The sequence below is a fragment of the Marmota flaviventris genome, chromosome 4 (assembly GCF_047511675.1).
Source record: "Marmota flaviventris isolate mMarFla1 chromosome 4, mMarFla1.hap1, whole genome shotgun sequence".
Classification (NCBI taxonomy): domain Eukaryota; kingdom Metazoa; phylum Chordata; class Mammalia; order Rodentia; family Sciuridae; genus Marmota; species Marmota flaviventris.
Genome location: NC_092501.1, coordinates 141,145,844 through 141,173,709, shown reverse-complemented (window position 1 = coordinate 141,173,709; position 27,866 = coordinate 141,145,844). Strand labels below are relative to the sequence as shown.

Below are 27,866 nucleotides of genomic sequence, written 5' to 3'. Positions count from 1 at the left end.
CCTTCCTGCTCAGAGCAGGCTGCAGCGCTGGAGCTAAACCAGTTCCCTCTTCACAGCCCCAAGCAAGCATGGATCAAGAAACCGTGGGCAATGTTGTCCTGCTGGCCATCGTCACCCTGATCAGCGTGATCCAGAATGGTAAGGGAAGCCCCTCACTCAGGGAAGAGCAGAGTTGGGGCAAGTCAGGCTTACTCTGTGTGTGTGTGTGTGTGTGTGTGTGTGTGTGAATGCAAACACTCTTTTCCTCATCTCTCATTTCTCTGGATGTATACAGGGGTGTGTATTTTTGGGTGAATTTGAGATTTTCTTCCTCCTGGTCTTTCTCTCACTTTATTGGTGAGAGAATAAATCATGGTTTCCGAGCAAAGGCAGCAAAGTTGAGGGGCTCATGCACAACCCCTCACTCCAGCATCTGAAATCAGCCTTTTAGCTATTCATTAATTCAGCCAGGGAGGAGGTTGAAGGCAAGCAGCCTAGAAAGGGACACGAGATACGCGGGGCTTCATTAATGTACCTGCAGTGCAACTCAAGTTACATGTCATCTGTAGGCTAAAATAAGGAGAAAAAAAAAAGAATTAAAGAAGAGAAAAAAAAAGTGAGTTTGGGAAGTGTAAGGGGGAAATCACCATATTATTTTACTTCTGAAATTTTTTTCTTTCTTTTGAAGAAACATTTTTTTTTTTTGTAGCACTTTCTTTTTGTCTAGCAATGTATGAGTTTTGAAGTATTTTTCATATTTACATACTGGGAGAGAGAAAGAGGAAACATTTTCTTATTTGGAATTTGCATTTTAATTAGCCTTGCTGTCAGGTGAAGAAAAAAAACCAAGCAGGTGTACCAGATCTGAAAGAGGCGGGACTGCGCAGAGCTGCCTCCTTTGAGTTCTCACCTAGGACTGCCTCTGAGTATTTCTACAAGGTTCTCCAGTGGCTTTGTGTTTTACAGTTTATTAAGACAAGAGAAAACTGGAGGGTAATTACTAAGGGCATCTGCTCTGGCTTAACGGCAATTACTGGCTGTTTATGCACGGTCACTCTTTGGAACTTGAAGTATTGAATTGCTCCTCATCTTTGTCCCCATCTTGAACATGGACAAATGCTGGTGATTTTGCCTTCTGGGTACAGAACAAGGCTTCCCCTCAGCTTCCAATATCAGAGGGGCTCAACTTTGCATACTCCAAGTATTTTTTTATTTTGCACCTTTTGGACCCCCCAATTTTCATACTGAATCACACACAATCAAGTTTTAGCTTAGAGAGGGAGCAAGTGGCTTCTTGAGATTGCTGCTTCCTCAGGCCATTTCTATTTTATAGAGGGTTTCCTTGGCCTTATAAATTGAGGATGGATTGATAAATATTCAGCCTGCACACACTTTCAGAGGCTTTGCCGTGCACCAGGCAGGAGACTGGATACCTGGGATATGGCAGTGAGCAAGATGGCTCTGGCTCCTGCGGTTAAGGAAAGGAAAGGAAAAGACAGCAAGCAGGAAGCCTGCAGCAGCCCCTCCAGGCTCTGCAAAGGTTGCATGGGTGGGTGAGCAGCACTAGCTCGGTTCTGGGTAGGGTCTCCCCTCTGGTTCTTCCCCCCTACATCCATTTCAGTATGACTGACAGGCATCAGTAGACCGGAGATGACAAAGCCTTTCACCTTCCTAAGCAGTTGGGGATAGACTCAGCTGGGAAGTTCAAGTTCACTCTCACCTGCTCCCTCTCAGTTCAGAGCTGAGTCAGGGGAAGCTGCAAGGCTCTCTGTTGTAAGAACAGTGTCTTCACCCCTACTAACCGAGAAGTCCGGGAACTCGGCCCTACTCTCTGTCCAGTGGGTCCTGGGCTTTTCCATAGTAACCTCACAAACCCCAGGAAGACTTGAGGTGGGTGGTAAGATTTCTGATTATTTTTGGCAGATGGGATCAAGTCTTCTTTTGTAGCACAACTGGGGAGAGTCTTCACAACCACAATCTAAAGGCTGTTCCCAGATTGGGTAAGATATATAAGAACAAAACACAGTGGCCTCGGGAACACAATTTCCTGGGAGTGGTGGAGGTTTCCTGATCAGGGAGGTACAAATATGCACTGGCACGGACCTATATTTTGGGACTGAAGACGTTCATGTTGGGCAAACACATGACCAGAGTCTGGCATGGTCGGCACATCACTGCCCTGTCCCTCCCCAGTCCCCTGGGAACCAGCTCTCATCCAAGGGAAGGAAGTTTCTGTTGCTCTGGTGAAGCCCCAGAAGGGCCCCTTGGGCACCTCTCAGTGGCTTAGGGTAAGTCATGCTCTTCTTTTAGGGAGGGACCTGAAATCCCTAGAAGAAATCATCTGTGAGGACTTTTTGCTGACTCTGTCTGTTCAGGGGTAACAAGAAAAATTCAGTGCTGGACTGAAATGGAGCAAATTATATTACGTGCATGTATAATTAGGCCAAAATGAACCCCACTATTATGTGTAACTATAAAAACATTTTAAAAAGAAAAATTCAAATAAGCTGGAAGATAACACCTCTACTTATTTTTAACTGAATTTTTCAGGTAAATGTGAAGGTTCAGATGCATGTCCAAGGGTCTCTTTGCAATTCTAATTAACCTCAATGTTGCAACCATAAACCTATCTCTGAGAATTCAAAAAAAATATGCAAAAACTGTGCTCCCCTCACCCCCAAATGTTATTCTGAACCCTTCCTATTAGTTTTGCAAAATATTTCCATGTTGTTACCAGGCACTGCCCATTCTGTTTGTGTCCCAAGACAACGAGGTACCATACGCATGTGTCCATGACGGCATTGGCTCCATATTCTTGGTACACTCTGTGAGCCTGATTATCTGAGGGTGGGCAGAGCCCAGCCCGCCTGGTGCAACTTCCTGCTCTGCCTTCAAATGTTCTTTAGTCATCAAGATCTTTGAACTTGTGGCTGTCTTCCAGTTTTGATCTGCAGAATGCAGATTTGGCAGAACAAAGCAAGTTTAAAATACACCTAGACAAGAATTATCAAAACCTGGTTTCCCAGGGAGTATAGAAGTATAGATAGATGCATTTTCTATGAATAACAGGCAGAGAGTTTCCACTCTCTCCTGTCCTGGTGCCAACGACTTTGAGACAAGGCAAACCTGGGGAAAACAGAGAAAGTCCCCAACTTAAGGGTGGTTCCTCTTACAATTTTTTTTTAACTTTATCATGGTGCAAAAGTATGTCCATACAACCATTCTGTTTTTTCACTTAGAGTATGCAATACTCAATAGTATTATAAAATAAGCTTAGTGTGAGGCTACCGAGCCACTGAGCATGTTTAAGATGGGCTAGGCTAAGCTGTGATGGCAAGCAGGTTTGGAGGATTCAATGCATTTTTTACTTCAATTATCTTCATCTGATGATGAATTTATTGAAGTAACCTCATTGTAAGTAGAGGAGCACCTGTTTTTGGAGAAAGTCATTTTCAAAGGAGTCCAAACTAATGAGACTGGGAGAAGGAGGTGAGCTGAGAGGAGGTCTCCAGGAGGGCACTGAGCCCCGCATGACGATGGCAGAGGACAAAGAGGAAGGATGACCTTCAGCAGGAGCAAAGCTGTTTCCATAGCCCTTCTGGCTGCAGGAGAAGATGGGAAGAGTCAGCCTCCTTCTCTCTCCTCCAGAAGAGGCAGCCTCCTTCAGGTTTAGTCTTGCTCTGAAGCCAAGAAGGGTGATATGCTGGCCCTGCAGGATGAAGTCTGTGAGCATTGTAGGGAGGAGAGTTGAGCTGCCATGGTTCCCTGATAGTCCCACCCCAGCACATACTCACAAGGGACCTCACGGGTGCCATATTGGAAGGCTTGGCCATCCACCCTGGGGTCTGATGGGATCTAGAAAAGGCAGAGATTCGAGTTTCCTCAATGTAAGAGTCTTCACATCACCTGCATCTGCTCCTCCCTGAACATTCCAGCAATGGAAAACTCAGCCCACTGAGCTTGCCCTTCCTATTATTAGGCCTACGGAGAGCTTCCTTTGTGTCAAGTCCAGTGCTTTTTGCTGTGCATAGTATTATCTCATTCTATCCTTTCACCTTATGAAATATTTACTATAATTCATTCCTATTTCACAGATAAGCAAAGGGAGGCATGGAGAAGTTAGCTCATTTTGGTTGCAGGTCCCAGAGCCACAGGGGTCAAACTGGGATTCAAACTTAAAACATCTAGTGAGCAGACACTGGCACTAGTATGTTGCCGCAAGATGCTCAGGAAGTTCTTTCTTATGCTGAGCTGAAACCTGCTCCCTGTGTCTTCTGTCCTTCTGTCTGGAAACCCTTAGACTCTGACTTCTGCTTCTGTGTTACAGTGTGAGCTGCCATGTCCCTTCTGTAATGTCTTATTTCTCAAATGGCTTGGTTTTCAGAGTTCCAGGCCATTGGGTTACCTCTTGCTTCCTGTGTTCTTTCTAGAATGCCGGTAGTCTTCTGAGCAAGGAAACTGAGACACCTGAGATTGAGAGACCCAGCCCATTAAAATCATCTACATTGAAACTATTCACTTGAGAACTCGTATCAACCACCCTGCTGACTCCAAATCATTTGGTAGTTAGCTAAAATCTCAAGATCTTTTTATGTGTTTTTCAGAAGCTCATTTCCCTTCTCTGGCCCTCAGTTTCCTCATCTGAGAAGTAGGGTTGTTAAGACCTTCCACAGGTGGTTGTGGATGTGTCCTGTGAGACGAGATGACAGGCGGGGCGTCAGGGGTCCTGTTGTGCTCTCTGCAGCCCTCCCTGTGTGTGCCAGTCTCTCTCTCTCTCTCTCTCTCTCTCTCTCTCTCTCTCTCCTGGTTTTAGTTTAATGTTAGCAGCTAGCCAGGATCATTGGTCTTTGTATGCCTGGTTTCTGGCACATACTGGAAGATTACAAGGGGTTGGGGGGCAAATGGGTACTGAGGCAGCCAGTGCTTCTAAGGGCAGCTTAGAGGAGGGAGAGGTAGACCCTAATAGAATATCGGAGGGAGATGGACTTGCTTGTGTTTTGTGTTATGACTAGGAAAGATCTGCGGGTGTTTGTAGGGTGAAGAGAAGGAGAAAACAACCAAACACTGAGGGTCCCGGAGTGTGGAAACAGCGACAGAACAAAGCCCTGAAAGGGTGGCAGGACTGGGGTCAAGTTCACAGGAGGAGGGAGAAAACTTGGAAGAAAGGAAGGGATTGTTTCTCTCTGAGCAAGGAGACGAAGACAGAGGCTGGACCTAGAGGAGTATAGCCAAGTTGTCCTGCTGGCGGAGAAATAACCTCTGGGTGTCTGAACACCAGCCCTGTTTACATGTTCGGGTAAAATCTTGAATTCTGGAAAGAAAGTGACAGAATGTTCTGTAGTACTGTGTGCTAAGCGGGGACATTCAGAATGGACAGGTTTATTGCACCCTGTGCGGCTGATGGAATCCTGCAGGGCGCTTCATGGCACAGCAAGAGGAGAGAGATGTCCTCCCTCATGCGCTCAGCTGGATTCCAATTCCCAACCTCCCTGACCTCCCCGAGCACCGGTGTCTGTGTTTACAGAGTGGGGACGGTACTACCCACTTCACCAGCTGGTGAGAGGCTCAGGAAGGGAATAATGTCAGGTGCCTCCCAGGATGCCTGGAGTGTGGCGGATCCCCCAGGGTGCACGCCAGCCTACAGGTAGCTCAAATTGGGCACACTCCTACAGAAAGGATGTGTTTTTTTTTTTTTTTTTTTTTTTGCCAAAAAGAAACTTACCATAGGCCTTTGTTTACCCACATGGCTGATAAGATGCTCCTGTCATATCTTTCTGAGGAGGCTGACATGAAGGTGGTGAAAAGGACCCAGCCACATCTTCCTCTTTTTCACCCTTGAGATAGTTCAGATGTAGAACAGGAGGGGGAGAGACCTCCATCCCCCACCATCCAATCCAGTCGTGCCTGCAGGAGTCTGTCCCTCAGCATTTCCTACATGTCCACAGCTGTCACCCTGGTCAGATCCTATCTTGTCCAACCTCCATCCTGGGTCTGACCCCTCAAAAAGAACCTTCCACACTTAAAGAGAGAGTGGCTTTCTGATCACACCATTCCTGCACTCCGTAACTCCTGTTGCTGTCAAAGGGAGCTAGGTTCCAAGTCTTTTCCTACAGCTCTGCAAGGCCAAGGCCACTCTGCTAAACCCACAGGACACTTGTTGATGATCACCTTGTCAAGCCCTGGCTCAGTCTCTCTTTCTCATTGAGCCTCACTCTCTGCATCCTATTGGGCCCCTCGATGGCCCTTTAGCAGGCTCTTCTTCCTCTTTTGTCCGTAGCTCAGTGCACTGTATAGTTTTAGTTTGTGCATCTTGTTCAGTGTGTATGAACCTGTCTCCTCCTCCAGTGTCCTTGCCAGAGCATAAGCTCTCTACACCGAGGCTGTTTGTCTGCTTTGTTCTTGGATGCAAATGTCTGGCTCATGACAAATGATAACAGATTTATGTCAGTGGAAGAACAATTCGCTGTCTACCCCTTTGACCTTGTTCTACTGTGTCCTGCTCCCCAGCCCTCTTCCCTCCCCCATCTTAAGCTGAACATATGGAACCACAGACAGTGCTTGCCTCTGGACCTTTGCATGTCTATTCTGCTGGAGTAGAGTGATCGTCTCCCTCATTCCCCGCTCCCTCCATCTGCTTGGTTAATTCCTACTTGTTCTTCAGATTTCATCTTAGGTGTTATTGCTTTTAGGAATCCTTCGTGACCCAAAGCTGCCTCCTTTGATGTTTGTTAAGGCTGTGTACTCACTCAATCTCATTTTGACATGAATCACTCTTTAGTTTTATTTCTCCTTTGTCTATTTCTTTAGAACATTACAGCCCTACAGTAGGTCTGTGTCTTGCTTGCTATCACATCCTTCAAACCAAATGCAGTCATCAGGAGAGATCATCTGCTGAACACACTTTTTGCAATGACATTTGATGAAGGACATTTAGGGCTATTTGGAGATCGAGTCAAAGAAGCACTTTGATGTTCTAGTAAAACAGTGAAATAACATATTCCTGAACATGACCAATCCAAACCTTTCCCTCTGGCAGGATTCTTTGCCCACAAGGTGGAGCATGAAAGCAAGATGCAGAATGGGCGGAGCTTCCAGAGGACGGGAACACTCGCCTTTGAGCGGGTCTACACTGCCAAGTGAGTCTAAACCCTGATGCTGCTGACTAACAGTGAGGATGTGGGCCTGGGGGCTTCCTTAAGGGAGTGAAGACCACCCTCAAGACCACATATCTGCCTGGGCCAACCTGGGCTAGTGTCAGAAGAAAGGAAGTGGGGACAGGAGGAGCTGGGGGAGGTGTGATCTCGGCAGCTCCAGAAGCATCTGTGGCAGTCCCTCAGTCAGGGGAGTTGACCAATTTCCTGTGGGTTGGTTGGAGGTGCCATGGTGAAAACCAGCCTTGACTCATCAGCCAGCTCCGGAGCAACAGGCCATGCACAGGGGCAGCAACCTCCACTTACCGCCCTGGCTGTCCCGGGTGACAGTCTGGAGGTGACGCCAGTAAGTTTCATAACTCTGGGTCCCTCTGAGCCACCAGCACAAGGACAGAAAGAATGGGGCATACGCCGTTGTGTGACCCCCCCCTCTCTGTCTTTACTTATGAATAAAACAGCTGTTTGAAAACAGGAGAACAGCTAAAGGAAGAGGGGTGTGCTCTATTTGGGATGCAAATCCCAAAGGACAGTTAGTTATTCAAAGATGGCGTTACCTTCATGGGGAGTGTATTTAAATAGAGGATCAGCGGGGGTGTCCCAGCCTGCCTCTCCAGGCTTCTGAGGCCTGGCAGAAGGGAAGGCTGCATGCTCGGGAGCTAACTAGAGAGCTGGCCTTCAGTTCCAGCCCAGAGGTGACTTCCATGTCCCCAGAACTCCTTCCAAAGGGGAGTCACGGCACGGAATACAGTATGTCTAGAATGACAAGAGTAGCCCAGGCAAACTCAGGGACACAGATTCACGGGGAAGGGGCAGGAGGCCCTGGGCTCCCTGCTGGCTCTGTGGGCTGGAGGGAGGGTCCCGCTAAGGGTCAGCTTTCTGTGGGTTAAAGTGACTCCAAGGGGTTTGGAGGGTACTGCATCACCGTCCTCAGGACTTCTCTTGAGTCCTCTAAGTCATCTAGATTTGTTTATTCTTCCCGTGAGGCATGGTCATGGGGGAAGGACGAGGGGAGTCTTCCTCTTAGCAAGTTTCTAATCATTGGCTTCACTTTTCCCTTAACTTCTGGATTGTTGTATATCTTGTCTGGACCTCTCCTAGATATATTGGCGGGGTGGTCATGGGCTGATTTTTGACCTTCACCCTCTCTGGGCCCTTGGCCTTTTGGGGTCACTCTGGAGTACTTACACTGCCTCTGCAGTGTACCCCCGGACCTCTCCCTCTCCATCCCACTTCCGTAGCAAGCATGACCAGGATCACTCTGTCAGTGATCTCAAGGAAATCCTTTGCTGAAGTACCCACAAGGAGATTTCTACTTTAGCATCTGGACCTTGGGTGCATTAATTCTCAGAATCAATTTAAGAAGATTAAGGATGTCATTTAAAAGACATGGTAGACCCATTTGAGGGAGGGCAGGGAGAATACACAGCTGCCATCAGTCTTTGGGCCCACTTGCTGTGGGGGCGGTGTGGCGAGTCAGCGCTCAGAACATCATGCACAAGAGGCACAAAGAAGGCCTCTGATTAGGGATGGGCTCCAAACACCTCGGATTCCAAGAATTCTTTCCACCAGTGTGGAAAGAGCAGGTTCTTTGCATCCAGAAGACTACATTCCTGCCAGGTACACGGGGTTCACTGGAGTATTTAGCTCCTCCATTTGGGAGAAGTTATGGTGGAATCTCACCGTACCTTCTTAGAAGTTAAGTTTCCATTTTGCTGGCCATGCACAAGAAACGGAGAGGATGGGGCCTCACCCTACCCCACCTCAGGAGTGAAATAGCTCTGTTTTGAAGACACCAGTGTAGCTTACACCTGGACTTGTTGGTTGTCAGTCTCCAAATTGCAGAAGTGCAGTTTGGCTGGGTTGTGCTGTGTTGCTGGAGAACGTGGTTTGGAAGTTCTGCAATCACTTAGGTTCCAGGGGGAAGAAGGTGAAAGAGGACGGTGGCGGGTAATTGCTGCTGCTTGGGATCCTCACCATGTGGGTGCTGCAGCCCAGTTCTCAAAACCCCTGTGTTTTTACCAGTTAGCCTCCATGAGAGGGGAAGAAGAACGAACGAGGGGAGAGGAGAGATCATGTGGAGAGGGAGAGGTAGGAAGTCAGGGGGTGGGGAAGAGAACTTTCTGTAAGATAAAGGTTGCTCAGACATAGCTGTGGTTCTTCTACAAAGACCACTTCCTCCCTGGCCCGACAGCAGTACATGTGTGCCTGTGTGGATCGCAAGAAGGGGCCAGAGATCCATGCAGCAGGTTCAAGCACTAACTAGAGGTACCCCTGCTGCTGGCCTGCACTGAGACTCCTGGGAAGGAGATTGATTATATGTGGTCCTAATAGAAAGTCATTCCTAGCAATTGCATTTGGTGTGTGTGTGTGGGGTGTCTCTGAAAGCACCAAAATGGGGTACAAGATGATTCATGGGGGTGCAGGAAGATTTAATTTAATCTTGCTATCTAAAACATAAGAAATGAAACTTTACCCATTTTGAATACACAGATTGACAGTGGCACCTGTGCCATACATAATTTATACATAAATGTACCTATCATAAGGTTGTATGATCACAACTTTTGGTTGTTGGGGTCCAGAATCATAATTGTTTAAAGATCCTGGCTATGAGGGGGAAATAGCATAAAGGATAAATGATACTGGTGGATTATGTTTTTCAGCATAAAATATGACTGTTGACAGATACGGATTGCTCAATATTCTGGGTTGGTGCATTAACAGACATCCCAGGCAGCGTAGTGTATCAGCACAGACTTGGCCTCGATTAATGACCTGTCCCACCACCCATCTCCCACTAGGGCAGTGCTGAGTCAGGGTTTCAGAACTAAAAGGAGGTGAACCTTGACTCTCTGTTCACACAGTCCAAATGTAGTTCTATGCGCTGTTCCCAGAGGATGAGCACAGCTAGTACAGCCTTGGTCAAGGTTTGGTTTTTGGAGACAAATCCTAGTTAGCTAAACAAAATCTAGAGTTTCTCCCTGTGACTGAGGTGAGTTGAGGTGAGTACAGGGGATGGGTCTTTGGAGATGTGTACTTTCCTGAAATGTGTTCTATGGATTCCAAGTTCATAAGTCATTAACATGTGTTGCAGGGAAAAGTTCTTTATGGGCAGATGTTTTAATCAACTTTTCCACCACTGTGACTGAAACACCCGACCAGCACAATTGTAGAGGAGGAAAGGTTTATTTGAGGGCTCATGGTGTCAGTGATCTTAGTCCACAGGAGGCTGGCTTCATTCCTCAGGGCCCCAGGTGAGGCAGAACATTATGGCGAAAGAGTATGGCAGAGGGAACCAGCTCACATGATTATCTGGAAGCAGAAAGAGGGAGTCTCCACTTGTCAGATATAAATATATACTCCAAAGCCACGGCCAGTTCCCACCTCCTCCAGCCACACCCCACCACTTCAGTTACCACTCAGTTAATCCCTGTCAGGGGATTACTTCACTGATTGGATTAAGACTCTCGCAACCCAGTCATTTCTCCTCTGAACCTTCTTGCATTGTCCCACATGTGAGCTTTCGGAGGGACACCTCACATCTAAATCAGAACACCAGACTTTTGAGAACCCATAATATACCAAGCAGTACTTTAATTCTTGGTTCTCCATAAATGCTACCTCCTCTCCCAGATATTTTTTGCAGATCATTTTGGGAAGTGCCACCCTAATATCACTTATTCTGTCCATCTCTTGGCATCCACTGTAAAGTCACTTTCAAGTAGTGGAAATTAGAACAATTATTTGAAGGTCATACATTTATAATAATCCCATTGATTAGTATTGGTATTATTATTAACTCCTTTTCATGATTTTATTGTTTTATTTGGTACCGGAGATTGAAGCCAGGGGCACTTGACCACTGAGTCACATCCCCAGCCTTATTTTGTATTTTATTTAGAGACAGGATCTCACTGAGTTGCTTAGTGCCTCGCTTTTGAAGAGGCTAGTTTTGAACTCACAGTCCTCCTGCCTCAGCCTCCTGAGCCCCTGGGATTACAGGCTTATGCCACAGTGCATCTTTCCTTATTTTCAATCAACCCAAGCCAACTAGTGAAACATTAAAGTTTTTCTCTATTATATTCCCAGAGGTGGAGAAAAATAAAGGGAAAATAGTACAAGTCCTTTTTTCTGTAGAAGCAGCGAGAGTGCAGGGTGCCAAATTGAACGTAGCTCAGTGAATTATTGCCAGAGCTGCCCAGAAGCTCCTATTTAGATATCTAAAAATGGATATCAAAATGGGTTTGTCAGTTCTGTTTTGCAGAACGAAATGGCACAAAACTCCTCAAAAGAAATCCAGAATAATAATCATGTGTCAGTAGGAAAAGACATTCCCACTGGGTGAAGAAGGAAGACGCTGGAGCGGTAATAGTCACCACTTACTGAACATTTCCTGTGAGCGTGCAGAGCTTTATCTCATTTTATTCTCAACTGTTTGGGGGGATAATGACTAATGTCTTCCTTCACCCCTTATATGAACAAATCGAGGCTTCATGAGACTAGGAAATGCACCCGCATCCACACATCCAGTAAGCGGCAGCTCTGAAATTGGATCCAGGTCCTGTGAACCTCGCAAGTAGCCATGAGACTCCACGGCAAGGTGACCAACGGTCCTTGAGTTCAGCCTGGCAGCAGCCCCCTCTCACGAAGGGGTATGTGTGCTTGGAGCTTAGAATGGAAGGTGGACTGGAAATTCTGGATGGGGAGAGGGACTGGTTTGCACTAGAGCAAGAGGCAAGATCTGAGAATATCCTGGAAATCCCAAGAAAGAGACCATTCTCTGACAGTTCAGAGAGCTTCATTCAATTCCAGACCGACTATGTTTTTATTAGGAACCAAGGTAATAATATAAAATAATAGGAAGGAACGATTGAAGGATTGATCCGATGTTGAATCACTGACCAGTTCTCTTCTAATCAGAAGATTCCTGGACGATTAAAGATTTTTTTTTTTTATTTTGTCATTACCAGACAAAACTACTTAAAACCAAAACAAAACCCCCAAGAGACATGGGAATGAGAAATAAGCAGGGGAAATTTTTGGTATTAGTATATTTTTAAACTATAAGACCATCAGAAATTATTTCCTGTTAGACATAGCATTTTTCAACCAACTGAAAAAGAAATTTTTTTCCTTCTCGTTTTCTTGAGCTTGGAAATGAATCACATTTTCTCAGTCCTGAGGCTGTAATTTTTGTGCCTCTAAAAATGTGTAAGAATAGAAGTGAGGTTGGTACTCAGTGGCTGCTGCATTTATAATGTTGGGCCTATTTATTTGCTGAGTATGTCATCCCCCAATGACGATTTGCAAGGGCCTCCTGCTCTCTGGAGTAACTGGTTCACTAGATTCATGAAAGTTCTAGGGTCCAGAGCAGCTAGCAAAGCCAGCAGGGGCCTCCTCTTCTTGCCCTGTGCCTAGCTTTGATTGTGTATGTCTCCCAGGACAGGATACATGGATTTCTCCCCTATCACATTTACTGACTTGTCTAGAAAAGACTCTTTTTTTTAATATTTATTTTTTAATTTTAGGTGGACACAATATCTTTATTTTTATTTTTATGTGGTGCTGATGATCGAACCCAGTGCCCCATGCCTGCTAGGTGAGCAGTCTACCACTGAGCCACAACCCCAGCCTAGAGAAGGCTCTTTTGACCATCGGAGGGGCCTGAAATTTCCTGTGATCAGGCAAAGACAACCTGATCTCTGTGAGGTCGCTGCAGTGTTGGATCAAAGAATGCCCATTTCAGATGTATTAGTCATCTTTGTATCACTGTAGTGAAATACTAGACACAGGATACTTATGAAGTTAAGAAAGGTTTATTTTGGCTCACGGTTCTAAGGTTTGAGTTCAAGATCTGGTGGCTCTTTGGCTTGGGCCTCTGGTGAGGGCAACATATCTTGACAGGAACACGTCAGTGAGTGTCCACATCTCAAGCCAGGAGGTATAAAGAAGACAGTGGCATCCCATAGTCCCTTTCCAGAGCACACCTCAATGACCTAAGGACCTACCACTAGGCCCCATCTCCTATAGGTCCATAGTACTTTCTAATAGTGCCACTCTGGGGACCAAGCCTTTAACATGCTGTTATGGTTGGGATATGGAGTGTGTTAATGCAAGAGGGGAAATGGTTAGATTGTAAGAGCTGTAACCCCACCAGTGGATTGAACGGACCACTGTACCACGTGCTAACGATAAGCTGGTAGGGTGTGGCTGGAGGAAGTAGGTTGCCAAGGGCATGCATTTGGGGTTTACATTTTGCCCTGGCACCTCGCTTGCTCTCTCTGCTTCCTGGTTCTCATGAGCATATCAGTGCTTCTCGGCCATGTCTTTCCACCATGATGTCCTGCCTCACCTTGGGCCCAGAGCCATAAAGTCAGCTGACCATAGACTGAGACCTCTGAAAACCATGAGCCCAAAATAAACTTTTCCTCTTATCAGTCATACTTATTCGGTATCTTGGTCACAGTGATGAAAAGCTGACACACATATGGGCCTTTGGAGGACACTCCCCATATTCTAACCTTAGCACCAGAGTTCTCATGTACACTGAGGTGCGGGACCCTAGCAGTTAGAACAGCGGTTTAGAAACTACACTTTTGCTTGTGCCTATATATTTTGCCTTCCACTCACCCATGGTTCCCAAACTTCAGCATGCATCAGAATCACCTAGAAGGCTTGTTAAAACAGGTGGCGGAGTCTCTTCCTCTGAGTTTTAAATTCTGTGGGTTTGAGGTGGGCACAAAAATTTGTATTTCCAACAAGCTTTTGGGGTATGTCAATACTGCTGGTTCAGGACTTTGACTCCAGAATGTCAGTGGAGTCTCTTAGTTTTTTTGTCTCTTAGTTTTACAGATAAGGAGACTAAGTCTAGACAGATTGCTTTGCCAGGGGTGAATAGCTGGTTTAAGTTAGGATGAGGACTGTCCTAGTCGAGTGCCCTTCCAATTACTGCTTATCTCTTGTCCTGATCTAGACTGCAGACTCCTCATAAGGACACCTCCTATTTAATTTAGTATAGTCCAATTATTAACAGGCCTGGCTTTGGAGACAGAATGACTAGGTGTGAATCCTGGCTTTGCCCCCTGCCCCCAGGCTGCGAGACCCTGGTCTAAGAGCCTCAGTTTCTCATCTGAAACATGAGGATAGTAGTGGCAGGCCGAAAAATGTCCATGATCTAATCCAAGGAACTTGTAAATATGTAGTTTCATGCTAACAAGTTGAACTTGAAATAAAGAGATTGTTTTGAATATCTAAGTAGGACTCAATGTCATCACTAGGGTCCTTTAAAATGGGGAAGGAAGAAGTGATTTGTATCAGAAAGGCTTGGACTGGGGGTTGTAGCTCAGGGATAGAATGCTTTGTTTGGCTTGCTCCAAGCCCTGGGGTTGATCCCTAGCACTGAAAAGAACAACCATATGATTAAAAAAAAAAAAACCCACAAAACCCTGTCTGGCTCTGTATACCTCCCCAGAAAACATCAGAAAGACTCCAGCAGCCGTCACTGGCTTTGAGGTTGGAAGGAGCGCTGAGAGGGGGAATGCCAGGTATCTTGAAAGGCAAGGAAACGGCTCGAGCTCCAGAGAGAACACAGCCCTGCTGAACCCTTGCCTTTATTCCAGGGAGATCCATTTCAGACTTGTGACCTCCAGACCTGAGAAAAAAATGATTTTGCCTTGTTTAAGCCACCAAGTTTGTGGCCACTTGTTACAGAAGCCAGAGGAAACTCATGCAGATGTCCTGTGTACTCACAGGCGTATGGTGAGTTTAAAGGAGGCGAAGGCCATAAAACATCAGCTCTGTGCCTGGTGTACAGTGATGTCCCCGACCCCAAGGCAGCAAGGATTGTGCCCAGCACACAGCCAAGCCATTAGCAAGCTAGCTTTTTTTGCATCGGCTCTTGTGATGGGAACCTGGTTTCTTTACTGCTTGGAAATCTCCTTTCCTGCTCAGCCTGGGCTGCAGACAGGGGCTGATCTGTGAGTCTGACATGGAGGTCAGCTCAGGTGGGTTTTCCTCTCCTGACACCCCCACCTGCTCATGACCACACCCTGCTGTCTGCTTTGCTCACTTTTCAATTCCAAGAAGCACATGGAACAGGAACCCTGCCAAAGCGAATACATCAAGACACCAAATCTCAGATCGGCTCGCTGTAGGAAGGGAGTTAATGGATTCTGAACGTGTGTTGGCTTCACCCCGCGGTCCGTGGCCGGCTCGGTGGCTGGCGGCCACGTCTTGCTGGATAGATGTAAGTGGAAGGAGAGGCGTTTGCGCTCCTTGCATGGTGGTGATTATTAGCTTGAGGTTTCAGGTAATTTTCAGACCACATCGCAGTAACGCATTTCCTGATTTCTTTCCTCCTTGTTTATTCCACAGCCAGAACTGTGTAGACGCCTACCCCACTTTCCTGGTGGTGCTCTGGAGTGCAGGGCTACTTTGCAGCCAAGGTAACTTCCCTTTGTTGTGTTCTCTTTCTATAATGTGCATCTCTCAGAGGTTCAAAGGGCGGCCGTTTTGTTGAAAAGATTTTGCCTGACCTCCAGCTCCGACCCTCCAAGCTCTGGAGAGGCGAGAGCCCTTGGGAGGTTCTGTTCCAGGCTCGCTCCGCGCCTGCGCAGCGCGTGTGATAATGCATTGCTAATGCTAGCTCCCTGGCGGCTGCTTGAGAGCAGCGGCGCTGACAAGGGTGGTTTAAGGCTAAATGTGACTCAGAATCCTTAAACAGTGTTAGCTCAGATACAAGGGCATTATAAATGAGAGCGCCGGAGGGATCTATTCTGGGACTGCTGTTACTTGGCTCTTCTGCTAATAAGCTCCCTGCATAGTGGCCCTCCTCTGGGCATGTGTCCACAGAGCCCTGGGCTGGATTCCAGGACCTCAGCCTACCTTGGGTTATCAGCAGCCCACAGTCTTGACTTCAGCAAGTTGGGAGAACAGATCAACTCCCAGAATTGATTTAAAGTTAAATTGGAAACCAGTCTTTTTTTTTTTTTTTTTTTTTTGGGGGGGGGGTTCCTCTTTGGAATTTTAGCACCAGAGAGATTTGACCATGACTGGCATACGTCTGGTGGTAGCTGGGTGTGAAGGAGGTTGGCTTTTGTGGCTCAGCAGGGCCCATGCAGAAAGGCCACAAGCAATCCTCTAGGGAACTATTTAATTCTTATCACACTCTCCACAACTTATAAAGCATATAGAATATATATATATATATATATATATATATATATATATATATATATATATATATATATATATATATATATATTTTTTTTTTTTCCCCCTATTACCTTTGCAGACACTTTGGCACAGGAGTTAAGTCATTTGTTTGGGGTTTCTCAACTCTGAGCCACACAGAGTGAATCAGAGCTCAGGTTTTTCAGTTCTAAATTCACAAGTATCTTCTTACTTTTTTTTTATTTGTATAATAAGTACACACTGAATTTACACTATACCCCCTGAATGTATAGGGATAAATAAAACAGGGATGGTGGTGAAGCTCATTACTGATTGTCAAGATGGACATAGAAAAGTAGGTGAACAGATGCATTATTGACAAGAGTGAGACACGCCATGCCGGATGGAGGGGTGGGATAGACAGTGGAAGCCACTTAAGGGACCCTGTGTACCTCCTGGGCCTGGAAGGCCGCCAGTAAGCTCAACACATATGTTTTATTTTCTATCTGGAGTGAAGTAAGAAACATGTCTGGCATTACCTGAAAAATCAAGTCAAACTATGCTTATACTAGGAGTTATGATTCCTTTTATGTCCTAAATGATACTTGATCGAGATGAATCTACAGTAGTGCTAGCTAGGTAAACACAAAGGGAGTTTGAAGACTTTTCAGAGCCTGGAAATATGCATCTCCTGTCAAAACAAACATTGGCATTTCCAGGACTAGAAACCATCAGTCATCCCTGGTGGATAATTGTCATTTCTTATGAATAAAGTACAGTATGGAATTTTTTAGCTGAAAAAAACCCTAGAGATTATTCTGATCCAAACCCCTCACTTTCCAGAGCAGGAGTCCAAGCCCCAGAGGGACGAGTGGCTTGCTGAAACCTCAGAATTTTAGATCCCAGATTTGTCACCTTTGTGTGGTTCAGGTTCCCACGGGAGGCCCCTGCCATTCCCTGGAGCAGGGCAATGGGTACAGAGCCTTTCCACTCCTGATTTCTATTCTCATGTTCAATTGAGTTCCCATCAAAAGGGAAATGGGTCAGTAAATGAAAACCCAGCCATCCAGGTGGGAAAACTTGGTCCAAAGCAAATCATGGATGGTGGCAATCTCCTGACTTCCAGAGAATAACAGTTCTTTTGTGTTCCAATTGTATTATCTGTCTTACAAAACATAACAATTATGTTTTGTAAGGCAGGTAGAGTGGTGGAAAGAATTGGATGTTGGGGAGTGACAGATTGGAAGCAAATCCAAGGATGTTCATTGCTGGTGTGTGACCCAGGCTGTAACTCTGCTTCTCTATGCCTCAGACTCCTCATTGTCAAACAGGACCATGGTCCACCTATTGCATACCTGTGATGAGGAAAGGAGATGATTTGCATAAGGCCCCTGACACAGTGCTTGGCGTATGCCAGATTGAGCCTTATAACTGCCTAGACCAGGGCTGGGGTTGTGGCTCAGTGGTGGAGCGCTTGCCTGGCATGTGTGATGCACTGGATTTGATCCTCAGCACAGAAAAATAAATAGGTAGGAGCATTGTGTCCATCTACAACTAAAAAAACTGAAAAAAAAAATAAAACCTTCCAATACCTGACTTTTTATGACCCACAAATGGCACTTTTGTATGGTTCACTTTAACAATGGAAATTCAGTAAATGTTATTATTATTCATTATTTTTTGTACTGGGGATAGAACCCAGGGGCACTTTATCACTGAGTGACATCCTCAGCACTTTTTAGAATTCTGAGACAGGGTCTCGCTACGTTGCTGAGGCTGGCCTTAAACTTGTGATCCTCTTGCTCAGCTTCCCCAGTGGCCGGGATTACAGGTGTGCATCACTGTATCCAGCTATAGTAGATGTTATTATCAGTGGTGCTGCTGGTGGTGATGCTTGAAATTAGAGGACCTGGTTTGAAATTCCACCTCTGAGATTACTTGCCTGACTTTTTTTTTTCATTCATTTGAAAAATATATTTTGAATGCCTATTATATGTGCCAGTCACTATTCTAGGCACAGAGTGATCTAGCAAAAGGCAGCTGTCCTCACAGATCTTTTGGTCTGAACCTAAATTTCCTCTTCTGTTGTATAGTGACAATGAAGTGGTTCTTACCAGCAGGTGGCTGGGAGGGTTGGAATCCAAGTTTCCAGAATGCCTGGAGATGCTTGGCATGTAAAAAGTGCTCATTGATGGCAGTTAATTTGTCATTTGAATAGTGCTTAGATTTCCAAATCATTTTTATATCAATGGCCGCATTTCACTCTCACATTAATTCCTCAGAGGTGGGAAAGCTATAATCAGCTTTTGGTCCACATGTAGAACATGTTCAACGCATGTACCGGATAAATTAGTCCTAGTGGAGCTGGGTTTCCAACTCCCCACCCCAAGTTCAGCACTCTGTGGGGTTATTGGGGTGCTGCTTGTGGCTGTTTCCCAAGGGGCTAGAATGGAAAGGGAATCTTCTTTCCTAGAGATCATCAGGAGCAATTTTCCAGGAGAGGTTAAGCATTGTGCTGCTGGGAACCCCGGTTGGGGGTTGGGGGGTGGGAAAGATGTGCTTTCAAGAGAAGCAACCTCAGGTCTGGGCTTGGGGGTCAAGTCCTTCTCCTCTCTCTTTACCAGCTGCCAGCCTTATACAAGCCCCTTTGACCACCCGAGTCCAATTTTCCACATCTAGAAGTAGGCATGTTGATCCCAGTTATATCCAAAGGGTTCACATCCAATGGTGGATAGGCAAACATTCTGTAGGAATCCACACAGACCCCGTGGGGGCTGGTGTGAGGCGATACTGCTGTTGTTTAAATTCTCAAGTTTCTCCCAGCCTGAAGTCCATACCAACCTCCACCACTGGAACTTGTGGCCTCCACTGGACATTGTGACCAGTGTTGCCGGTGATGTCTGTATTGCTGTTGTGCTAACAGTGCATGTTTGGGTGATGGTGAAACTGACGCAGGTGTCTCCCCATCTCCACTCAGTTCCTGCTTCCTTCGCTGGACTAATGTACCTGTTCGTGAGGCAGAAGTACTTTGTCGGCTACCTGGGGGAGAGGACTCAGAGGTAGGTCACTGGGACTGTTGAAGAACCATGAAGGGATTCATGCTTTTGAGCAGTGACTAAGATCTCACATCTGGGTCTCCCTGCATTTTGAGGGCTCTGAAGGCACAGACTCATCTGGTTTCCCCATTGAACATTCCTCTGCCTGGTGTTGCATTGACCCAGGGTGCTTTCCCACCCTTCCGGGTCTGGGACTGGGATGAATTTTTCTGTCTGGCTTTCCAGGCCTCCTTTGTGTGAAACAGTTCATTGCTGGTCTAGAGAAATGAATCTAAAGTTTTCCCCTTATGGTAAGTTCCCAGATCTTTTGGAGACCAGCACAAAAGATGCTAAGAACATAAGATGCAGGGAATCCCAGCAAGGAGATTGTGGATAGAGGCACCATTGCATTGTTTACAGAAGCTTCCAGAAAGGAAGCCCCAAAGCAGCCCTATACTTCCAGGTCACCCAGATTGGGAAACCTGGATACAATAAGCTCTGATAGTGACGACAAGGCATTTTGGGTCACAGTTTGACACCAGTTCTTAGAGGCAGGAGTTCCTGGAAGTCTGGAGGTCTCCCAGAGCCTGCCACTTACTGTGCCGCTCTCAGTCCTCCCTGTCCTCCTCGTACTTTACTTCCCTCCTGTTACAATAGCACCCTTCTCTAGTGGTTGGGTTGCGGGCTGTCCCTTTAGACAGGCATCCTTCAGTGGTGACAGTAGAGTGACATCCGGGGACTTTGGCAGCTGAAAGTGCTACATAGGGGGAGGCTGGTCACCTGGGAAGCTCCGTGCCTTGAGGGGGTTGATGGTGAGCTGGGCTGTAGCCAGGAGGACGTGTCCACCATTCTGTGGCCCTTCTCCCCCACTCTCCCCGCTGTGGGGAGGTGTTCTCATTCCTCCTCTCAACCCCAGCTCCACTACCCTCTTTTTCTTCAACACTGTCTTAAATGATACCTTTCATTCTCTTTCATCCAAGAAAGCATCTATCAGGCCTTTCCCCAGATGGTTACCTGCTGTTACCAGTGGAGGGGGGCAGGCTGTCCAGCAAGGATGTGAAAGGCTCCCCTCTCCTGGGCTGGTTCCCTATGCAGCCCAGTCCCCCCACCCCTTCAGTTACTGATCTTCTGACACCACTTGATTGAAATACGATGGCTGCTTTAATTCCGGGGCAATCTGTGAGGCATGACATCTGTTCAGCTACCCACAGGCCCTTTTAATATTAAAGGTGGTGTTCACTGATCACTCTTAGGCCATGTATAGATATTGGTGAAGATAAATGGTAGGATATGGAATCACAGTCAATCTTAAAATATTCGGTTTCTCTGGACTTCACGGAAATACAAATGTCCCCTGGGGTGTCTCTCATGAGATGGTGGTAAAATAATCCCATTTTAATGCCCTCCCAGGGGGTGCATGTTCTAAGCCCTCTTCACCTCCCCTGTAGCCATGGTGGGCACCACTGATGTGTGATAGTGTCTCTCTCTCTCTTTCTTTCTCTCTCTCTCTTTCTTTCTTTGTACTGGGGATTGAACCCAGGGACACTTTACCACTGAGATACATACATCCACAGTCCTTAATTTTTTTTTTAAATATTGAGACTAAGTTGCTTACAGCCTTGCTAAGTTGTTGAGGTTGGCTTTGAACTTGCAGTCCTCCTGCCTCAGCCTCCCAAGTCTCAGGACTTACAGAAATGAGCTATTTCATCTCTCCTCCCTTACTCCCTCCCTTCCTTCTTTTATTTCCCTTCTTTTAAAAATATTTTTATTTTTAATGGATGCATATTCGTTGTACATATTTATAGAATACAGTGTGATTTTTAATACATGTACACAAAGTGTAATGATCATTGGGTAATTGGCATATCCATCACCTCAAATATTCATCATTTCTTTGTTTGGGAAACATTCAAAATCCTCTCTTACTAGCTACTTTGAGAGGTTTAATTAATTTTTGTCAGCCATAGCTTTCCCCCTGTGTGGTAGAATATTAGGACTATTCCTCCTTTCCAGTGGTTCTTCTGTACCTATTAAATATCCTCTCTCCACCCCATCTCTCCCAAATTCTTCCCAGGATCTGGTAACTGCTATTCTATTCTCTACTTCTTTGAGGTTGTTTTAACTTCCACATGAAAGTGCGAACATTTGATAGTCATCTTTCTGTGCCTGTATTTTACTAAGCATAGTGCTCTCCAGTTCCATTTATGTTGCTGCAAATTCTTTTTTGTGGCTGAATAATACTCTGTGTGCACACATACCCCCTTCCCTTTATCCATTCATCTGTTGATGGACCCTTAGGCTGATTCCATATCTTGGTAGTTGTGAATAGTGCTGCAATAAACATATGAGTACAGAGGTGTCTGTGTCATAACAGTGTCAGTTCTTTGGATTCATACCCAATAGTGGGATTCCTGGGTCATCTGGTAGTTCTATTTCTAATTTTCTGAAGAGCTTCCATTATGTTTTCCCTAATGGCTATACTAATTTACTTTCCCACCGTTAGGGCTCTTTCTTGCTGAGACCAAACCTGGTTCCAGAATCCTTAACTCAGTTCTGAGCAGCAGTCATCGATAGAAGTGATAGATACTAGAAGAAAGGCGTAGTCCTACTCTAGACCAAAATATAGCCTGAGGTAGACGCGTGACCAAGGGTCTCTATGGTTAAGTCCAAGAGGATTTTCAATTCTACTCTCTAGAAATTAGTTGCTAATATCCTCTTCAGTTTAGGACCCACCTCCACCCAAGTCCCCATCTGTCCTGTGGGCTGTGTTCGACTCTACAGACATATTGTGTCCTGGTGCTCTTGGGAACTCCTTTGCTCTTGGCCTCACCAATCTGGGAGGATCCAGCTCATGAGAATCTTCTCTTTTGGGCTCCAGGTCTTCTCTTGCTCCTTCCCAGAAGTTGCTTTGGCCCTGTCCACTGTAGAGTTCTGGTCTCATTCTTGGTCCAGTGGGTGGGTAGGACACCCTGCCATGTATCTCCCACCTTATCCTAGAGATTGCCAGCACAGTCCAGATGGAAATTGTTTAGCATAATACCTCTTTTATATTTCCATGTAAGCTTCATGCCACTCGAGGTGGGCCGATTTGTTTCGAAACTAAAACCAAATCCCAGCCTCCAAAGTCTGAAGGAGTCTCCAGGAAGTCACTATGGTACAAAAAGCAGGACTGCAGCCTCGGACAGGCAGGTTTCAGTCCCTACTCTACCTTTTCCTGGCTGTGTGATCTGAGGCAAATCACTCAACTTCTCTGCTCTTGGTTTCACCAGTAGGAAAATAGGTTAACAACACATTTTCAGAGTGGTCATGAGAATTAAATGACAAGGATATAAAACACCTGACTCCAACAGATGCTTAATAATTTAATTCTTACTTTCTCCATACATTTAGAGAGAATTATGTATCAACTTTTAGAAACAATGAAAGAGAGATCTGGGTTCTTCAAGGGCTGCGTGGCCACTGCCTAGACCCCCAGCAGCCACTTCTGCCCTCTGTGTCATTTTAGGCTTCCTTGGGTGGTCTGCCTAAGCTCCCACCTCTGCACGCCGTGCCCACCTCCCAGGACTGGGCCCCTCTTCACTGAGCTCTGAAGGTGATGGAGCCCTGGACTGAGCGGTTGCCTTCCACACTCTGCCTGGGACTAGTGATAGTACCCTGATCCTGGCTCCCACAGGAGCTCGTGTCTTGAGAACTTTGAACAAATTTTACCTAAAGTCAAGAACACCCTTATTTCACCTTTCACTGCGTTTTTAGCTCAAACACAAAATGAGTCAGCAAATCACTTTTTCTTGCTTCTGGAATGAGCATATGGTGGCCTCATTCCTGTGCTAGATAGATCAGAGCCAGGACAGTATTTGACTTGTCACAATTTAATTTCTCAGAACCCTTTATTCTCTAGTTAAAAATATCCCTTGTGTTGACTCCTTTTATTTTCTTCTCCTTCCTTTACCAGCGCTAGCAGGTGGCTCCCTGTCTTGGTTCCCTGGAGCTGCCGTAACAAAACACTGCAGACCGGGTGGCTTAAATAACAGAAATGTACTGTCTCACCGTCCTAGAGGCTGGAAGTGCAAGGTCAAGGTGCGGGCAGCTTTGCTTTCTCTAAAGCCTCTCTCCCTGGCTTGTAGATGGCCATCTTCTCCCAGTGTGCATGTTTTTCCTTTTGTACCTGTCTGTGTGCTACTCTCCTCTTCTTGTAGGAACAGCAGTCTGCACAGATTAGGGCTCACCCGTACGACCTCATTCTATCTCATTGCCTCTTTACAGATGCTATCTCTGGGAGGGCTGGGGAAAGGTGAGTTGTTGATCAAAGGGTATGAAGTTTCAGTTAGACTGGAGGAAGAAGTTTTTACTCATCTGTTGTATTGTACAGCAATCACAGTTAATAATAATGTATTGTGCATTTCAAAATTGCTAAGAATAGATTCTTAACAACCTCAACACACACACACACACACACACACAAAAGGAAAGTTGGTGAGGTGGCGGATATGTTAATTAGCTTGAGTAGATCTTTCTACCAGGTATACATAGAGCAAAACATCACATCGTACCCCACAAGTAGACACAATTATTATTTTTCAATTAAAATATTAGTAAAGAAAGACCCTGCCACTGAACAGAGTCAGATTCTCAGGTACTGGGGGTTAAGACTTCAGTCTTAACATTTATTGGTGACACAATTTGATGGTGACACAATTCGGCCACAATACTTTCATTTGGGACCAATTTTGCTCCCTGGTAAGGAGTTGGATGCCCCCACTTCCTGAGCAGGACTGTGAACAGGGACCTAAGGAGACAAGAACAAAGCTGGCCAGGAACAGGGGTGGCACAGGCCAGTGGTGCTTTTCAAATCCTTACGTGTCCTTGAGTTGTACAGGGAGTTTGTGGAAGTGCAGCTTTGGATTCCCTGGGTCTGACAGGTACCTGCCATTTTCCATTTCTGACAGGCAGAAGTTGCTGCTGCTGGTCCACGGACCACACTTTGAGTAACAAAGAGGTGGACACTTAACTGCTGAGTGACTTCCAAACTTTTGCTGTAGGAAAATTCTGAGTTATACTATGAACCTTTGGGGTGGCCAAATTCTGCTTTCTTTCTCTGAGTCCGGCAAGAAACAGGTTGTAGAGGCATTAACTCATCCATTAGGCAAGTGGGCTGGTCTCTGTGAGTGTTCCTGATTACCAGAGGATGCCCCTTGCCAGGGTCTTTGCTAACAAGTCCACTTGACAGGACTTTCCAGAGATGCTAGCTCCATGCAGATGGGCCCAGACACGGCCGTCAGGAGAGAGGCCTCAAGGGCAGCCTCTGCCTGCAATTAGGTGGTTACCTCTCACTGGGGAAATGCCTCCTGACCCAGCTGATGATCTGCCTAAGCAGCTTAGGATTTTGAGCCTTTGAGAGAAAGATTTGAATGTATTAAAAAGTCCCTCTTCCTCCACTCAAAATAGTAAGGTCCTGTTTCCCACGGGGTAGGGGGGTGCTCAGCTCTCATTAATGCAAACATGAATCATTCTTCAGGGGAAGAGATGGAACTCTCAGATGCCGAAGCACCTTTGAGATTCCACCGGCTTTGCAGGCTCATTTAAAACATGACTCCTAACACAGTCCTGCATCATACACACGGCCACTAGCCCCAGCATGGGTCTTATAGACCCTCCTGGAGAGGGGCCCATGTAGAGAGGGTTTTAATGAGTTGATGGTGTTCCTAACCCTTGGTGAGATTGCCTGCCAACCAGCAGGACCCGCCACCCTCCCGCTGTCAAGGGGCTGGCATTAAGGACATGGGAGAGTGCAGAGAAGCCGGCGCCACTGAGCTCTAATGATGATGGGTTTTGAGGTCTGGGCTCCTTCACCTTGGCTTTGAAATGTGTTCAACGACTAATAACATCCAGGACACTTCCACCCTTTGTATAAAGGAAATGGGTAAATGGGAGCACTGCGGAGCCAAAGGAGCTATAATTCAGACCCCACGAGTCTGAAAACGATGACATGCTTTTGGGAAATGGGTGTCACTTGGGCTGTGTCTATACTTTTTTCTCCTCTCTTCTTTTCAGCACCCCTGGCTACATATTTGGGAAGCGCATCATCCTGTTCCTGCTCCTCATGTCCCTGGCTGGTATACTCAACTATTACCTCATCCTCTTTTTCGGAAGTGACTTTGAAAACTACATAAAGACCATAACCACCACCATCTCCCCTCTGCTTCTCATTCCCTAACTCTCTGCTGAATATGGGCTGCTGCTCTCATCTAATCAATACCTAGAAGGCCTCATAACTCAGCCCTCTAAAGGATTCTGCTCCCCTCTACATAGCTGTAAATCTAATGGCCATCTGGGTTTTGAAGCTTCAGTTAACCTTGCTTTTCCGGGAAGAAAAGAATTTCGAGTCAGCTCTGCCCCTTGCCGGTAGCGTGGCCCCCAGATTGTCATTCAGATGTCTTGTGACCAGATACATGTTTTCCTGAAATAAAATGCATGGACAAGTTTTAGGCTGATGGCTCATTTATGGGGGGTGTATCTTTATAGAGGAACTCCTAGTTTGTTTTCTTCAACATAAATGATGATAATAAAAGAGACACTACCCAGATTATAGAAAGATAGGCCTCCTAAAGAGTCTTCTATTGATAAAGTACCTGCCACCACAAACACCCTGTATGGATTAGGTTGGCATCTTTTTATGCTAGCATCGTGCCCAATACTTACAGTATTATGCAGTTTAAAAATGTGTTATAATTCCCCTGTGAGAGCCTAAGATGATGCCAGGTGCCTCCAAATAGTGGCTGGACAAAACAATAATGGGTGGGTGAGTTCATAAATTGCTGGTTGTATTTAATAAAAGATGCATATTGAACCGTTTCCCGTTATTGTGGGTAGATTTTTTTTTTTTTTGGTACTGGGGATTGATGCCAGGGGTGCTTAACCACTGAGCCACATCCCCAGCTCTTTTTATATTTTGTTTAGAGACAGGGTCTTGCCAAGTTGCTTAGGGTCTCACTAAATTGCTGTGGTTGGCCTTGAACTTGTGATCCTCCTTCCTCAGCCTCCCAGGCTGCTGGGATTACAGGCATGTGCCACCACGCTCAGCCTGTGGGTAGATTTGTAGTGATCCAACCACCATCACACTTGATGCCTCTTGGCATCCTAAGCACAGCTAGAAGATGGGGGGATGTTAGGGTTTGGATATGGGGTGTCCCTAAAAGTCCCTGTGTTGAGGCAGGGATGATGGAAGGTGAAGTGATTCGATTGTGAGAGCTGTGACCTAATCCGTCCATCCTAGCTTGGACGGACTGACTGGGTGGTAACGGTAGGCAGGTAGGGCATGGCTGGAGGAGGTGGGTCACTGGGGGTCTGCTCTGGATGGGTTCATCTTCCCTGCAGCCACTTCCTCTCTCTCTCTGCTTCCTGGAAGCCTTGAAGGGAGCAGCCACATCCATCTCCCATGATCTTCTGCTTCATCTTGGGCCCAGAGCAATGGAATTGGCCAACTCTGGACTAAACCTCTGAAACTGTGAGCCAAATAAACTTCCTTCTCTAAGTTATTCTTGTCAGGTATTTTGGTCATAGCAACGAAAAGCTGACTAACACATAGGGTGCGAACATCCAGGACACTCAGCAGAGAAAAGCCAGCTCTTGGAGGGGAGTTAAACTCTTAAGATTGAGCTTCAGTTGAGGCAACCAGCAATAGGATGGTTTGCCTCAGTCCCCTAGTGAGTATCATGATGATCACAATCTTAGGAAGGCCCTGAACCTCCCTGTAAGCTCTCCCTGAGCTGCCCATGGGGGAGTGGGGCTGGTTGAACATGGAAACAGGTGCAGTCTGAGGTCTGGATCACTGGGCCTCCTGTGTAACCCTCAGGACAAGAAGACCTCTCAGTTCAAGGGAGAGGCTCTGTCTTGGTCTGTTTTGTGTTACTGTAACAGAATACCAGAGGCTGGGTAACTTATAAAGAACAGATTTCTTATAGTTCTGAAGGTTGGAAAGTCCAAGGTTGAGGGGCTGGCCCTTGGTGAGGGCCTTATTGCTGCAGCACCCAAGAGAGCACATGCCAGAGAGATCAAGAGAGGGATGAATTTATAAGAAATCCACTCCCTTGACTATGAGCCCACTCCTGATAGCAACATTTATCACGTCTTCAAGGTCCCACCGCTCAATACTCTCACACTGGGGATTAAGTTTCCAACAATTCAACTCTGGAGGACACATTCACAAATCACAGCAGACCCCCAGTGGACCTGGCTCCTCAGGTCATTCTGATGGTCCAGGCTGAGGTTCTTCCTGGCACTGGGCCTGCACTGTCCACCTCATCCAGCCGGATTGTTAGCACTGACTGTTTTAGGATAGCTGCTTCTGCTCTTGCCCTCTAGGAGCAGGACCCTAATATCCAAGCCAGGCATTCCTCTTCTTGGTGACAGAAAAGGCAAGGCAGGTGGTAGGGTGGGGTGGACACTAGGCCTTCTCCTGCCTGGACTTGGTTTGGAGGATAGATAATAAGGTGATCACTCACCCCAATTTGCCCTGGACTGAGGGATTTCC

The 27,866-nt window shown here is 46.2% G+C and overlaps 1 protein-coding gene across 1 annotated transcript; it reads left to right on the top strand.

The window, feature by feature from the left end:
- Positions 1 to 25,817, top strand: Alox5ap (arachidonate 5-lipoxygenase activating protein). The gene is made up of 5 exons (XM_027928854.2): positions 1 to 138; positions 7,016 to 7,115; positions 15,504 to 15,574; positions 19,279 to 19,360; positions 25,388 to 25,817. The coding sequence occupies exons 1-5, from the start codon at positions 69 to 71 to the stop codon at positions 25,548 to 25,550; spliced, it is 486 nt and encodes a 161-aa protein (XP_027784655.1). The 5' UTR covers positions 1 to 68; the 3' UTR covers positions 25,551 to 25,817.
- The last annotated feature ends 2,049 nt before the right edge of the window (positions 25,818 to 27,866 follow it).

Bases quoted from the DNA above. Each gene is read 5' to 3' on its own strand.
- Alox5ap (XM_027928854.2), top strand. From the start codon at position 69: ATGGATCAAGAAACCGTGGGCAATGTTGTCCTGCTGGCCATCGTCACC. The intron at 15,575-19,278 runs GTAACTTCCCTT...ATCTCCACTCAG, and splicing joins AGGGCTACTTTGCAGCCAAG to TTCCTGCTTCCTTCGCTGGA. The intron at 19,361-25,387 runs GTAGGTCACTGG...TCTTCTTTTCAG, and splicing joins CTGGGGGAGAGGACTCAGAG to CACCCCTGGCTACATATTTG.